Source organism: Lissotriton helveticus, chromosome 1_1 (genome assembly GCF_964261635.1).
Source record: "Lissotriton helveticus chromosome 1_1, aLisHel1.1, whole genome shotgun sequence".
Classification (NCBI taxonomy): Eukaryota; Metazoa; Chordata; class Amphibia; order Caudata; family Salamandridae; genus Lissotriton; species Lissotriton helveticus.
The window spans coordinates 1,882,396,387-1,882,410,561 of NC_136057.1; the positions used below are offsets into that span (position 1 = coordinate 1,882,396,387).

General features: G+C 44.5%; 1 protein-coding gene across 1 annotated transcript in view; it reads right to left on the reverse strand.

Annotated features, from left to right (window-relative positions):
• The window catches only part of PRDX6 (peroxiredoxin 6), an 81,236-nt gene extending 68,897 nt beyond the window's left edge, over positions 1-12,339 (reverse strand). Inside the window, exon 1 of the mRNA XM_078642335.1 lies at positions 12,127-12,339. Coding sequence (XP_078498461.1) covers positions 12,127-12,218 — 92 coding nt within the window. The 5' untranslated portion in view covers positions 12,219-12,339. The remainder of the gene's footprint in view (positions 1-12,126) is intronic.
• Between the last annotated feature and the right edge of the window lie 1,836 nt (positions 12,340-14,175).

Below are 14,175 nucleotides of genomic sequence, written 5' to 3' on the forward strand. Positions count from 1 at the left end.
GAGATTACTAAAAACATAACTTGTTAAAGTACTAGACATTTAAACAATCTTTTGCATATTTTGCGACAGCCCATTTACACAGTATGCTACTCTTCTTAAAGTGTACATTATACATTTTTAAACTAATGACACCCTTCTTTCACAGGTTTGGACCACTTAACGCAATAAATACATCACTATTTCCCCCAGTAAGTCCAACAAAAAAAAGTTACAGAATATTTTGTTATGTTTTTTAGGTAGATGTTGGACCAGTCTACCCACGCTCGCTGACCAGGCCCACAGTTCACTCACTTATTATGCACTTTGACCACTGATCCTTAAACTTGTGATAGAATAGTGTCTGCCCCCTCCCTTAAAACCATGAATTACAGTGCCCATTTATTTCTTTATAGGTCTTATTCCGTTCACAGCAGTTCAGGAAGTTTTTTTAATGAATTTCCTGTTATATGCAGGATGGAAGGAAAGCGTGAGAAGTAGAGAAGGGCATTGGAGGGAAGGACCCAGTCTTGTGTGACCGGTGTGGTATAGCAAAACTAACAAATACATGAATTCCCATAATCGTGAATAAGTACTAAATTGTAACCAAGGGTGAAGACTATGTCCCTGGTGGAATGCTTTTGGTGCGGAGGCACAAAATGGAAATGTTTGCTTTGTTGGACCAGCTCTTTAGAAGTATTTCTGAACTTAGGCAGCAAGCTGTGTGTACTCCAAGAAACCAACAACTTTGCGTGCCCAGCCAGAAGAAACTTGCTCCAATAGTCCGGGGATCCAAGCTCATACTGAACATGAGGGGAGAACATGTTTAAAAAAAAAAAAAAAAAAAAAAAAAAAAACACAAACACAGACTAGAGGTTCATGTGTTTATTTTAATTAACTAAAATTGCAGTAACGCTTGTGAGGACTGTAGGAAGCGGGATCTGTATATAATATACCAAAGTGAGGTATAGTTTGCACAGAGTCCAGGGAAACCAAAATGTAGGCAGAGGTGAAGTAGATAGCACCTCACTATTCGTGGTAGTGTGGTCAAACAGTAAGGCTTTATTAGAGGATAGTGTTAAGCATTTGTTGTACACACTCAGTTAGCAAATGAATTCACACTCAAAGACTGAACTTCAGACCAATTGTTTTGTATAAAAAAAATGTTTTAGTAATTTTTTTTTCCTAGAAGCAAGCCTGGCACAGGTAAGCAATAGATACCTTACAGTAGTATTGCAGTTGTAACAGTTTGGATTGCAATTGTACAGTAGTGTTACTGATAATGCAATGCTTGTCAGAATTTAGTACATATACTTTGTATAGTATTTTTAGTAAAATGACCAGTAGATTACTTTGCAGATTACTTTTCTTACACAGTGTAGTATACTTTGATACTGCACTGGGACATTTCCCGTAAACAGGTGAGTAAAAGGGTTTGTTATTTATTACAATTTTAAAAGGATTTCTAACTCCACAAAGAAAAAAACAGTCAATGTTATCCTATGGAAGAAAATAGTGTTATCGGTTAACAGGTAAGTACTTTGTTGTGCAAGTTGGAATTCTTAGGGCTATACTCAGGGGTCCTCCAGGGTTGATGCATTCTTGTTACACCCTCAGCAGCTACTAGGGCGGTCGGGTGTGGATCACTGAGACCCATTGTTATCCAATGGGGGATAGGGGGCCTTTCGGTTGGTGGCTGCTGATGAGCAGGCCACTGGGTTGTGGGAGCAAAGCTCCTAGACTTAAACTCGGGGCAAATGGGGGTTTAGGCCGGCACAAAATATGCACCCTCAGCGGGACTGGGGCGGCCAGGAGCAGAGTGCTGTTTTGGCGTTGGGTGCCCTATAGCTTTCAATGGAGAGTCTCTGGTTTATCAAACACTGCAGGCTCGGGGACGAAGGTCTTCTGGTTGGGACCACCACTTGGAGGCAAGTTGGGATGTTGGGGGTTGGATAGGCACAGTCTGTTGGGCCATCCAAGGCCGCCGTGGAGATTCAGGTGCCTTTTTGGGTCGGATCTTCTTACCTGCTCCTGGTCGCTTTTTTTTGGGGGGGGGGGGGGGGGGGGGGGTTCCTTCCAGTTTGAGGGTGCAGACCTCGGCTGGAGGCTTGAGACAGATCAGGGATCACCGGATCTCAGGTCAGGGTCACCAGGGAGACGTCCTCTTGGTGTTGGGCCACTTGAACTTGGGCTGTGGGTGCAGAGTGGTGCACACCCACAGATCCTTGTGGAGCTGTAGTCTGTTGATGAACAAATCAGGTGTTCATGGGAGATTCTTTGAGATGGAAGGCAGGTACTCCGGGTTTCTCAAGGTTGCTGGCTGCAGGCCACACTGGGATTTCGCTGGAGCAGGTTTGAGGTGGGACAGGCCGGTAGGACTGGGGCCAAGTCAGTGGGTGCCCTCTCAGCTTCGGCACGGCTTTTTGATCCTTTTCTTCTTCTGGTTTCTTGTTTGAGGAAGCAAAGTTCAGGGGTGCCCCTAAATACTAGATTTAGGGGAATTATAGGTAGGTAAAAAGGTTGGGACCCCCTATTATGCCACCCTCCAGTGGGAGGGGGAATAAGTCTTTCCCTGGTTGGCTGGGTCCCCCATCTGCAAATGGCAGGGACAGTTGTGCTTCACCTCCCCCACCTGAGGGTTGGAGATGGCAGAGGAGAACACCTCTTCCTCACTTGTTTTTCCTGCCCAAAGTGGGGGCAGAACAAGTGGGGCCTGCCCATCCTGGGGGACGAGGCTTAGCACCTCGTCCCAGGATGTGTGTTATTTCAGCACCCCCCCCCCCCCCCCCCCCCAGAGAGCAGCAGGCTGGTGGTGGCAGGTCGTTTTTCAGGGGGCATCTCCAAGATGCCCCCTGTGTGAATTTTTCATTAAATCCCACACTGCCAGCGTGGGTTTAATGTGCGAAGAAGTTGGATACCAAACTTCTCAGTTTCAGTGTAGCCATTATGGTGCTGTAGGAGTTCGTAATGACAAACTCCCAGCACCATATACTCTTAATGGCAGCACTGCACTCTCAAAGTCCAAGAATGGACTTAAAAACTGTAGGGGTACAGGGCTCAGGCACCTGTACCATCACCACGGGTATAGTGCACCCAGCTAGAGGGGTGACTGGTCTATGAGAGGGCAGTGGCTTGTAGGCATAGCACACAGGGGGGTGTGCCTTCACTTTATTCTGCACCAAGACATGCAGCCTGCAAAAGCAGTGCGAGAGTGTAAAGGTACATGGCCTCTAAGGGTGGCACAATAAGTTTTGCAGCCATTAGAGGTCTTGCCTGGTCACAGTGCCCTTGGGTACCATTTACCAGGGGCTGACCTGTGGCCAGAGATGCCAATTGGGTAGGAGTACAGTTTTGGGGAGGGAACACAGGCCCTGGGAACCTGATTGGCAGGGACCCAGGGCACATCAAGTCAAAGTGCATCAGTAGTCTGGCAAAAAGTGAGTGGGTTACTGCAACAGAAACAGAGCTTCTCACAAGGACAGACCTTGGGAGATCGATCGGTAGAAGATGGTTTGCAGTGTAAAGCAGTAATACGTTTGAAGTAAAGCTCAGCCAGCGGCTTTAATATGGGCTTAGAAAGGTAAAACCAAGCAGGTGGAGTCAAGGTTGGCAGTTTGTGATAGTCCAAAGTTGATAATCAGTAGGCCAAAGTCATCCAATATGAGATTCATGACGGTGGCTGTACAGGCTAACCACTGAACCTATAAGATACTGATTTACATTGATTGCATGGGAATGTGACCCATTTGGACATTCTGAAAAATCAGACATGGACGTGAAGGATTAACGCTAGACATCCTTTACGTAGACTTGTCTGCGAACGTTCTTTAGGATTAAAACTGGAGCCTCACTGTAAACACCTTTTAGTCACCTAAAGAGCCCCCCCCAAGCATAGCCCCTTACATATTTTCACATGTCCCCCATCAAGACACCGGTGCATGCCCTGGGTTAGTGGAGGCTACCGTGGTAAATTTGTACAATGTGCTGCTCTTATTTGCAGTACCTGTTAAGAGTGCAAAGCCACAAAAGAATCAGAGTCCAAACTTGCACGACTGTCAGCTGCCATAAAGGACAAGTAGGATGTGCTGGGACAGATATAGCAGATGGATATCAGTAACGCTAATGGCTGCACCAGGTCTGAATAAGCCATACTGAAGTGGTACAATGCCTTGACAAAAATATGTTGCTGCTTTTTACTACCCTAAAGGCCTCGCAGCCTCTTTAACCCACTTCTTTTATTCTTGCCAATGTATTTGTGTTTACAGAAAGGAAGCAGGAATACAGGTTTGCGAAATGTACCCTCTAAAGCACGATTAATAAAACAAGCTAGAACAGACAACTGGACAGTGGGCTGGGAGGAAGCACAAGCAGTGCAGCAATGTACCCACTTGAGGTTGGAGGGGGGAGGGTGGAGGGGGGTGTGTGAGGGAGTTGACAGTCATAAGGCAGATGAGGAGACCAGAATGGATGGGGAAAAGGTGAGGGTAAGTGAAGCAACATTAATGAAGGACCCGGGAAGAAGCATGCAACGAAGGGTCAATAGAGAAGCAAGTGGACTGTACACATTTTGCATGCTTAAAGGAAGGATCAGTGAAGCTGTACACTGCTCTCAGAGTAACAATCAAACAAAAAAAAATCTGCTGTGGAACCTTAGGGACAGAACTGCCTCCAGTTTCAACATGACTGCATTAATGGAATCAAAGTACTTCCACCAATGTGCATCGCGGCAAGATGTGCTCCTATGGACACTAATTATATTTGAGAAGGCAGAAAGGGGACACTTTGACCAGCCTTCTCCAGGTACCCCTTCAAATCAAGAGATGACAAGCTGCTAATAGCTAGGAACTTATACACTGTAGGCAGCATCGCTGGATTTTCAGCATGCACAACTGCCAGACAGGGGGCTGCCAAGCTCAGGCACTGCCAGCTACAAAGTAGGGGGAAGGAGGGGGGGGGGGGTTCAGGGATAGGAAGGTTACTGGCTCCATCACTAAAATGCACAGAAGCATGAGGACAGCTTTGCCACCAGCACCCGAAGTGTCACAATTGCAAACATTTGCTACAATGCCGTTGAAGCAGTGTCCATGCCTTGGTAGCCACCTACTCACTACAGAGAAGTAATGGGAGGGCCTAAAGGGAGAGAGAGGAAGAAAATGCAGGATTCATGTCAAACAAAAAGTCTGTGTGTGTATATATATATATATATATATATATATATATATATATATATATATATATATATATATATATATATATATATACATACTAGCTAAATTAAGGGAAGTAAGAGACTCCGGTATGTACGTAAAATAAGGAGAACGTAGTTTTCCTTATAAAGCCCTCACCCACCGACCTAGTCAGTGGCATGCTTCATCATCGGGCCCACCACAGTGGCACCGAATGTGCCCCGGGTGTGCTTCAACGCCAGGTGACTGTGGAGCTGGTATGTTGCTGAGTGTGCAGTGAGTAGGGTGAGAAAGGTGAAGTTTAAAAGCTATACAGAAGGTCCCAGCACCCGAGGGTAATTTATTTTAATGAACTGGGCCTCTGTTAGCAAATAAAAGGCAGGTAGACGTAAAATGGAGTGCTAATTATGACCTCCAGCGTCTAGTGTGGTCTACATGTTTCAGCCAGTGCCTTGTGGATTTTAAACTGGCTTTCCTCAGGACCGTTTTTATGTGAAAAACGTGCAGTTTAAATAATAAAAAGAATAATAAATGTAAGTGATTGTGTGGTCTTTTGGCTAAGTGAAACGCACGCTAAGGCGTTATAGCTGTTAGAGGGGGATTCCCTCAAGCTTGACTACAAATAACACAAAGGACAAAGACAAGACGTACATGGGAGTCATATTAGTTTCGTATTTGGTTTATCACAACATGCTGGCTTATAAGGTGGTGTTGCGACCTATAATCGGCTATTGTGGGTCCATGCCATTGGAACACCAGGCCCCGCCCAACTGCACTCAGCACTGACAACACCATTCTTAACACATGGGGCATGCCTAAGATCACTGGCCACCAACCCTGCAACAATTGCAGCGTGTGCCATCTGACATCACCTTCAAAAACACTGAACTTGGAACCAGGAAAAACCTGGACACAAAAACAGTTCATGAACTGCAACTCTGCTAACTTGGTGTACTTAATGACCTGCCGATGTGGCCTAAGATACATTGGCATGACCACCCGGAAAGTCCGGACAAGAATGACAGAGCACAGGAGTACCATACGGTGTGGTAAAAATAGATAGATAGATAGATAGATAGATAGATAGATAGATAGATAGATAGATAGATAGATAGATAGATAGATAGATAGATAGATAGATAGATAGATAGATAGATAGATAGATAGATAGATAGATAGATAGATAGATAGATAGATAGATAGATAGATAGATAGATAGATAGATAGATAGATAGATAGATAGATAGATAGATAGATAGATAGATAGATAGATAGATAGATAGATAGATAGATAGATAGATAGATAGATAGATAGATAGATAGATAGATAGATAGATAGATAGATAGATAGATAGATAGATAGATAGATAGATAGATAGATAGATAGATAGATAGATAGATAGATAGATAGATAGATAGATAGATAGATAGATAGATAGATAGATAGATAGATAGATAGATAGATAGATAGATAGATAGATAGATAGATAGATAGATAGATAGATAGATAGATAGATAGATAGATAGATAGATAGATAGATAGATAGATAGATAGATAGATAGATAGATAGATAGATAGATAGATAGATAGATAGATAGATAGATAGATAGATAGATAGATAGATAGATAGATAGATAGATAGATAGATAGATAGATAGATAGATAGATAGATAGATAGATAGATAGATAGATAGATAGATAGATAGATAGATAGATAGATAGATAGATAGATAGATAGATAGATAGATAGATAGATAGATAGATAGATAGATAGATAGATAACCCAGGGGATACGGTCTAGCTTATCTAGTCCTCTAGTCCTCTCTCTCTCGTTGATTTAAGCAAACAAAAAGTCTGTCCAAGGTTTGAGTTGTATTGCTCATCCAAACTTGCAGTTAGGTTTTGGCCAGTATATTTCACATCCATCACTACTTCACTCCTCCCCTGAAAAAAAATGCATTTAATTTATAGGATTAGAAGAGGGCGGACACATTTTTGATGGGTTGTGCAGATTAGTCAAAAAGAGTAAAGTTGCGTGTGATTCATGAACCAAAAATAAACACTTTACGGAAAATGAGGTGGGACCACAGCTACAGAATCTCCATCGCCAATGTACAATTACAAGGCAGTCTGGCCGGGAAGTGGCATCAACTGTCACAAAGACACTCAGTTAAGTAATACTAAAGTTTTGCCAGGAAGTCACGGTCTTTTCCATAGACTAAGTTTTTTGCTGACTCATTGCTGCACATCAAAAACCTTCTGCGGTTGCACAATTGACCAAGTGAGGAGAGTAGAAATCCACATAACTCAACTTTCTAATTATCTTTTAAAAGCCTCTTCCTCATACGGCCAGAGCAACATAAACCGCCTGAGGAGCTGCACAAAAGGAATCCCAATTTCTGCTGAAGCTCTGATTATGCACACAGACTTTAGTCTTGCATGAACGGACTACGGGTCTCAGAATCTGAAGTTCAAAGGTTAAAGCCTATAATCGCTCAAAAAGAAGCTGGGGGATAAGAGAAATATGGATATTGCTGCAATCCAAACTCCATTTTTGGAACAGGCCAGTCATTGGTTTATTTCATATAAGGAACAAACCTTCCATTCTGGACTTTCCTACAACTTTATCCATTCTGAAAGTTGCTGTGTTGCCGTCATTCACTATGGAAGCACGATATGTAGAAAAACAAGTGCCCAGGACTGCAGTAGTCAGTACCATGTGATAAATCATTTGCCAAGTAATGCAGGGGTGTGCAAAACTTGGAGTGGGAAATTTGACTGCCATCTTGCTCCTTGTCAACAAGACACTCAAGTCATTGCCTTTTCAAAATTAATTATTTATCATCTATATATTAATCCAGTTTATTCCATGGGAACCAGCTGACTGACTAAAACCAGTAACAGCAACAAGGTGATTGGGGGAATGCTAGAATTAATCTCAGCCACTGGCAATCACTCAGGCCCACGTCCGATCCATCCTTTTTCTTCCACCAGGTCACCTCAGTTTGGACCTAGCCATATGCAAATCAGTCTTCACCCTGCTCTAATGGAAATAGTCCAGCCTAAACCTCCAAGCCAGGTCTTCCCTGAACTGGAATACACGCAACCTAGGAACAGCGTCCCCAATAAGGGCTCATACCCAGGTATAGCTAGATTGCATCAGCACAGTGCTCACGGGACCCACATCTGGCGAAACCAGTCTCAGGTTGCTTTTATTCTGGTTCAGGGAGGACCCGGCTTGGCAGTTCGAATTGAAATGTTCTCATTGGTGCAGTGTCAAAACAGATTTGCATATGGCCGAGCCAAAACTGAGGTGGCATGGTAGGAGAAAAACAAGGATTCAGATGCTGACCAAGTGATTGTCAGATTAATTCAAGCTTTACACCCAGCACCTTATTGCAGTTGATGCCCAAAGTGTGGCAGGTATGCCCAGACGTAGAGTCTGTGCCCAATGTGCCACTGGAATCAACCTATACCTAGTTGAATAGCCCCAATCAGGGCAAAACCAGTCCTAGGTTGCTTGTATTCCGGTTTAGGGAGGACCTGGCCCCTTCTGCTGGACTGTTCCCATTGGAGCAGAGTCTAGACTGATTTGCATATAGCAGAGTACAAATGGAGGTGACATGGTGGGTGAAATACGATTAATTGAGATCCAGCTCGAGCCACTCACTGCCAGTGGCGATTAATTCAAGCATTCCATTCATCACCTTGTTTTTACACTTGAATAGTAACAGTGCCATGACAACATGGAGTGAAGCCGCAACCATAGAGGGAAATGCAAACAATATAAAAGATGTAATCTCAAAGTTCTTCATTGTCCTTAAAATAAATCAGCAAGCACAGCATGACCAACAATAGTGCATGGATTTTATCATCTCAGAGCACTAATTGTACAGGACATGCTGCCATCCTGCGAGGCGTGCTTATCTCTGAAAAGGTCTGTGTACATAAAACACAGCTGTGGAGACAAAAATTGACCATTTTACACGCAGTATTTGGCCTGCAGCTGATAAAGGTGTGCCAACAAAGGTGTGGGCATAGAAGAACGAAATGCACCCACCCCGTTCAAATCCATGGACATTACAATGGGTGCAACAGGAATATTACACACGTCATTTCATTACGAAATTTCCAGTTTTCCGATTAGTCAGTGGCATCTGTATAGCAAAGACTCTGAAGGCTAGGACTATGAAACTTCAAAGTCTACACCAATCCGGCTTTCAAATAAGCATAGAAAAACATGAAGTGGAGACTTTCTGAAAGACTTTGGTTTGAATCCCGTTCTGAACAACGGAGAGAGACCCTAATAACTGTTTTAAGCCATTCAAGAACATGAGGAATCCGGTCACTGGCCTCCAACATCACCCAATCGGCTATTTGGGTCTAGAATAGTTGAAAATAAAAGCAGACCTCAGACGCATTCATATGTTGGGGCGAACTTTACCCTTTAAGTCAGGGATTAGCATTGCTGAGTGTCATCAAAATCCATTAGCAGTGATTGGTTCATGTTTTAAAGCTGTGCTCTTTCCCACAATCGGTCATCGAATGTAGAGGTATTTTATCCAGTCGCAGGGCAACGCACTTGCAGTAAATGGAAACAGTGCAAATGGTTGATATTAGGCCTGCAAAGTACATTACAAATGTATAAGCCATTGCAGCGAATAGCTGCCGCTAAAGAAAATAACCCTTCAGTAGCAACTGAATGGCCCAAGTGGACCACTCCATTTCATAGACATTTGCATCAGAAGCAGCACAAGCCCCTATACCAAAGTTCCATAAGCTTGCAAATTAATCTGGGGAGTGCCTCATGGTTCATCGCTCAGCTCCACTCTTCAACGTGTACATGACCCCTCTGGCCAAAGTCATCTGTGCACCCATCAACATTCTCTCCTGTGCCACACAAGTCATACTCTCCCTTTCAGACAAGACCCCAAAGCAAGAAACAAGTTCACCATCTACATGACTGAAGTAGCCAACTGGATGAAAGCCAATTGGCTAAAGCTCAACACGGACAAGAGACGCTAGTAGTGCTCTTTGCCAAGAAAACCTCACCCGGGGACTCCAACTGGTGACAGGATGAACTTGGACCCACTTCCAGAACCCACGCAAGCAAACTTGAAATAATCAGACAGCAAACTGGACATGACCGCACAAGTCAACACCATCACTGCGCCCTGCTTCTATTTCCTGAAGTCAGTACGATCTTCAAAGGGCTCCCAATCAACAATAAAACAAAAAAAAGTCATGCTCACCCTAGTCGCCATTAAATTTGATTAAGGGAACACCCTTACACTGGTATCAGCAAACAACTCACTGGAAAACTACAAGCCATCCAGAACTTGCCAGCCAGACTCATCCTCATCCCACAACACATAACTCACAATACAACAAAACACATCTTGGGGAACTCCATTGGCAATTCCTCTGCATTTGCCTCAAGGCTAGCAACTGCAAAACAGAGAAGGCTTACCACATGTAGTGGTAGAGGGATAGCGGGTCACATGCAGCTTAACAGAGTATTGTCAAATCTATGACACTACAGGCTTAATTCAGAGGACAGTATGAAATGAAACCCTCAAAATAACTTCACGACTCACTGAACACAATGTAAATGCTTTACTTCCTCTACACCTACTCCCTCCGCCTCTTCCCAACCCACCACTCCTCACCCGGCTGGCATCAGTACAGCCATTGGTCACACCACAGACCATACTTTTTGGCTCCTGGGAAAAAAGTTTGGAAGCACCTAAGGTGGAGACCCTTCAATACGAGAGCAAGGCAGAGTTGTCAATTGCAACATCAGTTTAAGTGCCTACTAACATTTTGGTAGGAGTGTGCACAATTCAACTGATCTATATTATTTCTACTTACAAGGACTTGATGTATTTGATATTGGCAACAAACTATGACTGGGCTACAGTCAACGCAAAACTGTGAAGAATAAATCAGTCATTCACAGTCTCATTTAGAGCGATGAAAAGTCAATTACCAACCCCCCAATTTGTTCTTAACACCAAACTGGTTTCACCACCAAGTCTTGGAAATTTCAGTATCATCTCACACATAACATGGTCTGAATGGCACCTCCGATTATAACCAGGGTTTTTTAGATTTTATAATATACATTCACTTTTAGACAGACTAGTGCTGGCCATTGAGAAACTTGAATAATTTCTCAATTACGATACAGCTCCACGTGTAAATTTCTTTAAGTTGTGGTTAGTAATCACACGTAATTGGGATGTTTTCATTAAATAATCACAGAGCTTTCAAGACTCAAGTGTGATGGAGCTTGTATACCGTTGACATCACATTAAGCGGCATCACAACATTTGACACTGATCACATCAGAGGAAGATATACCACTGAAATCTGACAAAAAGGGAAATGTATTAACACACCACCAAAGTCTCAGAATTAAAAAGAAATAAATGTTTTAAAAAAAACATAAGAGCCGAGAAGGCATACATAAAGGTGTGTTTGAATGAAATAGGGATCGTATTATTGTCAAAAGGAGGGACACTGGTCGTCTTGTTCTGAACTGTCCCTCCCCTTTAACAGGGGAAGCTGCGAGAGCGCTCACTGAGGACTTACAGCAGATTCTTACGCTAGCAGGTGCTGCTCTGCACACACCACAAGTCCAAGTAAAGTCTTGTGTAGAGTTCTGGCTCTACTACATTTCACCGAGCACGAGTTTCAACCTCGCCTCTAAATGCGCGAGTTTCTTGATCGTTACTACTGCCTTAAAACGTCTCTGAGTTTAGCACAAAGTGATACTCTCACAGTTGCGAGTTAAACGTATGCCACAAGTTCAACAGTGCGCCAAGTCACGGGCAAAGCAAGTAATCTGATTGAAGGACACGGAAGTAAGTCTCCCAACAAAACTGAGCCTTCTTATAGGCTGCGCGAGTTCCTCCCACACGCACCTGCAATGTAGTTGTTCCTAAATGTTTCCCTACTTACGACTCTCCGAGAAAAGTATGAAACTTGATCTTGCCGATGGTGGTGTCCGCCTCGAAGTTGGGGAACACTTCACCGAGTAGGATACCAGGCATCTTGGCAGGAGAGGCGGGGGATGGCAGGCCGTGAGATGGCACTTTCGGCTCCTGGTTGCCCTACTGCAGTGATGATAGAAGGTTCGCCTCGTTGGCCGGGCTCCTTCTTATAATGAGGAAATGAGGGCGGCGAATGGGAGGCGCTACGTCACCGAAGAGAAATAGCTAGAGCGCTAACTTGTTTCGCCTATGTACAAATATTGTACGCCACGCCACTGAGGAAAGGAAGAGGCAGCAAGATACCTGTTTACAATAGAAAACATGGCATATTTCTCATCAAAGCGCAATATATAAAAGCGCCGGTCGAAATGTAAAATGTATCGAAGCTGTGCTCTCTGGTGCGTGAGTTCGTTCGGGCCCTGAGGGGGATTCGAGGCATGTTTTTTTTATAAAGAAGAAAATTGTAGGTTACGTTTTTTGCTGGGCTTGCCCTTGCACTTTAGTACATGTAAATTCCATAGTACGAATAGAGATTTAATTGATTTTTTTTAAACGTTTTTTATTGCAGAACCAAATGCACAGTACATGAATCAGTATGGGATCTGTTTGTGCAGATCCGTCGCACTCTTATCCCTGCACACATGCATTTTACACGGCCATTCAGCCCACATCCCGAAGGCTGGGCGGCGTCATCAGTTTTCATGGTGCATCTTTACATTGTCTAATATTTATGGTCACTATATGAGGCATATCACTGTCTGCTTTTTTAAGTTTCTTCCCCAGCTCCCCTCTACCACTTAGCCATAGTTGGCCAGTTTTGTCTATTTAGAACCGATAAACTTCCCTACCCCCAACCCCCCCCCCCAAGTGTCATCGCCTACGCCTAGCGCTGTAAAAACAAACACGTCGATGTGGTGGTGGACAGAAGCTTCTCACTGTTTATGGGGTGTGTGTGTCTGGCGAGGGTATCGGCACCATGGCAGACCCAGTTCGGACCTCGGGTTCCTCGCACTCCCTCTCCTCCTCTTCCTCCATTGAGCTATCACGTAGTGCCTGCACCAACATCTCCCAAGCCATCGCTGCTTCCTGGGCTCGCTCATTCGGTCCGCGACGGGCCAGTTGTTACCTGATCGTGCTCTCGCCCGACGCCCATTTTACAAATTCGTTCAGCCATCTCCGGTGCGTCGGCCCCGTTTTTTACTTCCATCCCTTGGTTAGTTCCCTCTTAGCTAAGAGTAGGCCCATGTCAATGAATTTGCTCAATATTTTATTTTTGGGCGTATGTGGGAACCAGTGTAATATACTGACCGCTTTATCATATTGCAGGTCCCTATCCGTCACTTCATTTAACGTGTTGCCTATCTCCCTCCAATAATCCCGTAGGTGAGGGCAGTCCCTCAACATATGCATTAGATCCGCTCCTATCTTATTGCATCTGGGGCACGCCGCGTCCTCCACTCCAAAATATTTCGCGATCTTACTCAGGGTGAGGTAAGCCCTGTGGTGAACATAGAAGTGAATCAGTTGGAAACGCGCATTTCTTGTGCTCTTTCTAGCCCTCCGCACCAGTTGGGACCACGTGGTGTCAGGGATTTCCGTCTGTAGGTCGGTTTCCCACTCGGCCTTCAGAGTCGCCAGAGGCTGCAGGGTTTCACTCAGCAATCTCGAGTAGAGGCACGTCACTGCCTTGAAGGTACCCCCGACATCATGGTATACTGGCACACCAGCGTTGTTGGTGGTTCGGTCAGCCCTTCCCCCAGTGTGCCTGAACAGCTCTCACCACCGCCGCATGTAGCAAATAATCTCCCCCCGGGAGATCGTAGCGCTTCTGCAGAGTCTGATACGGGGTTAACACACCGTCTTCGTATAAATCCCCTACCATCTGCAATCCTGCTTCCTCCCATATCTGTAGTCTCGACCAGTCTCCGCCGTGCGGGAGTGCCGTCACCATGCCCAGTGGGAGTTCGGGCGCATACGGGTGCCGGATTCCCGCTCGTTTTTGCGAGCGATTCCAGCA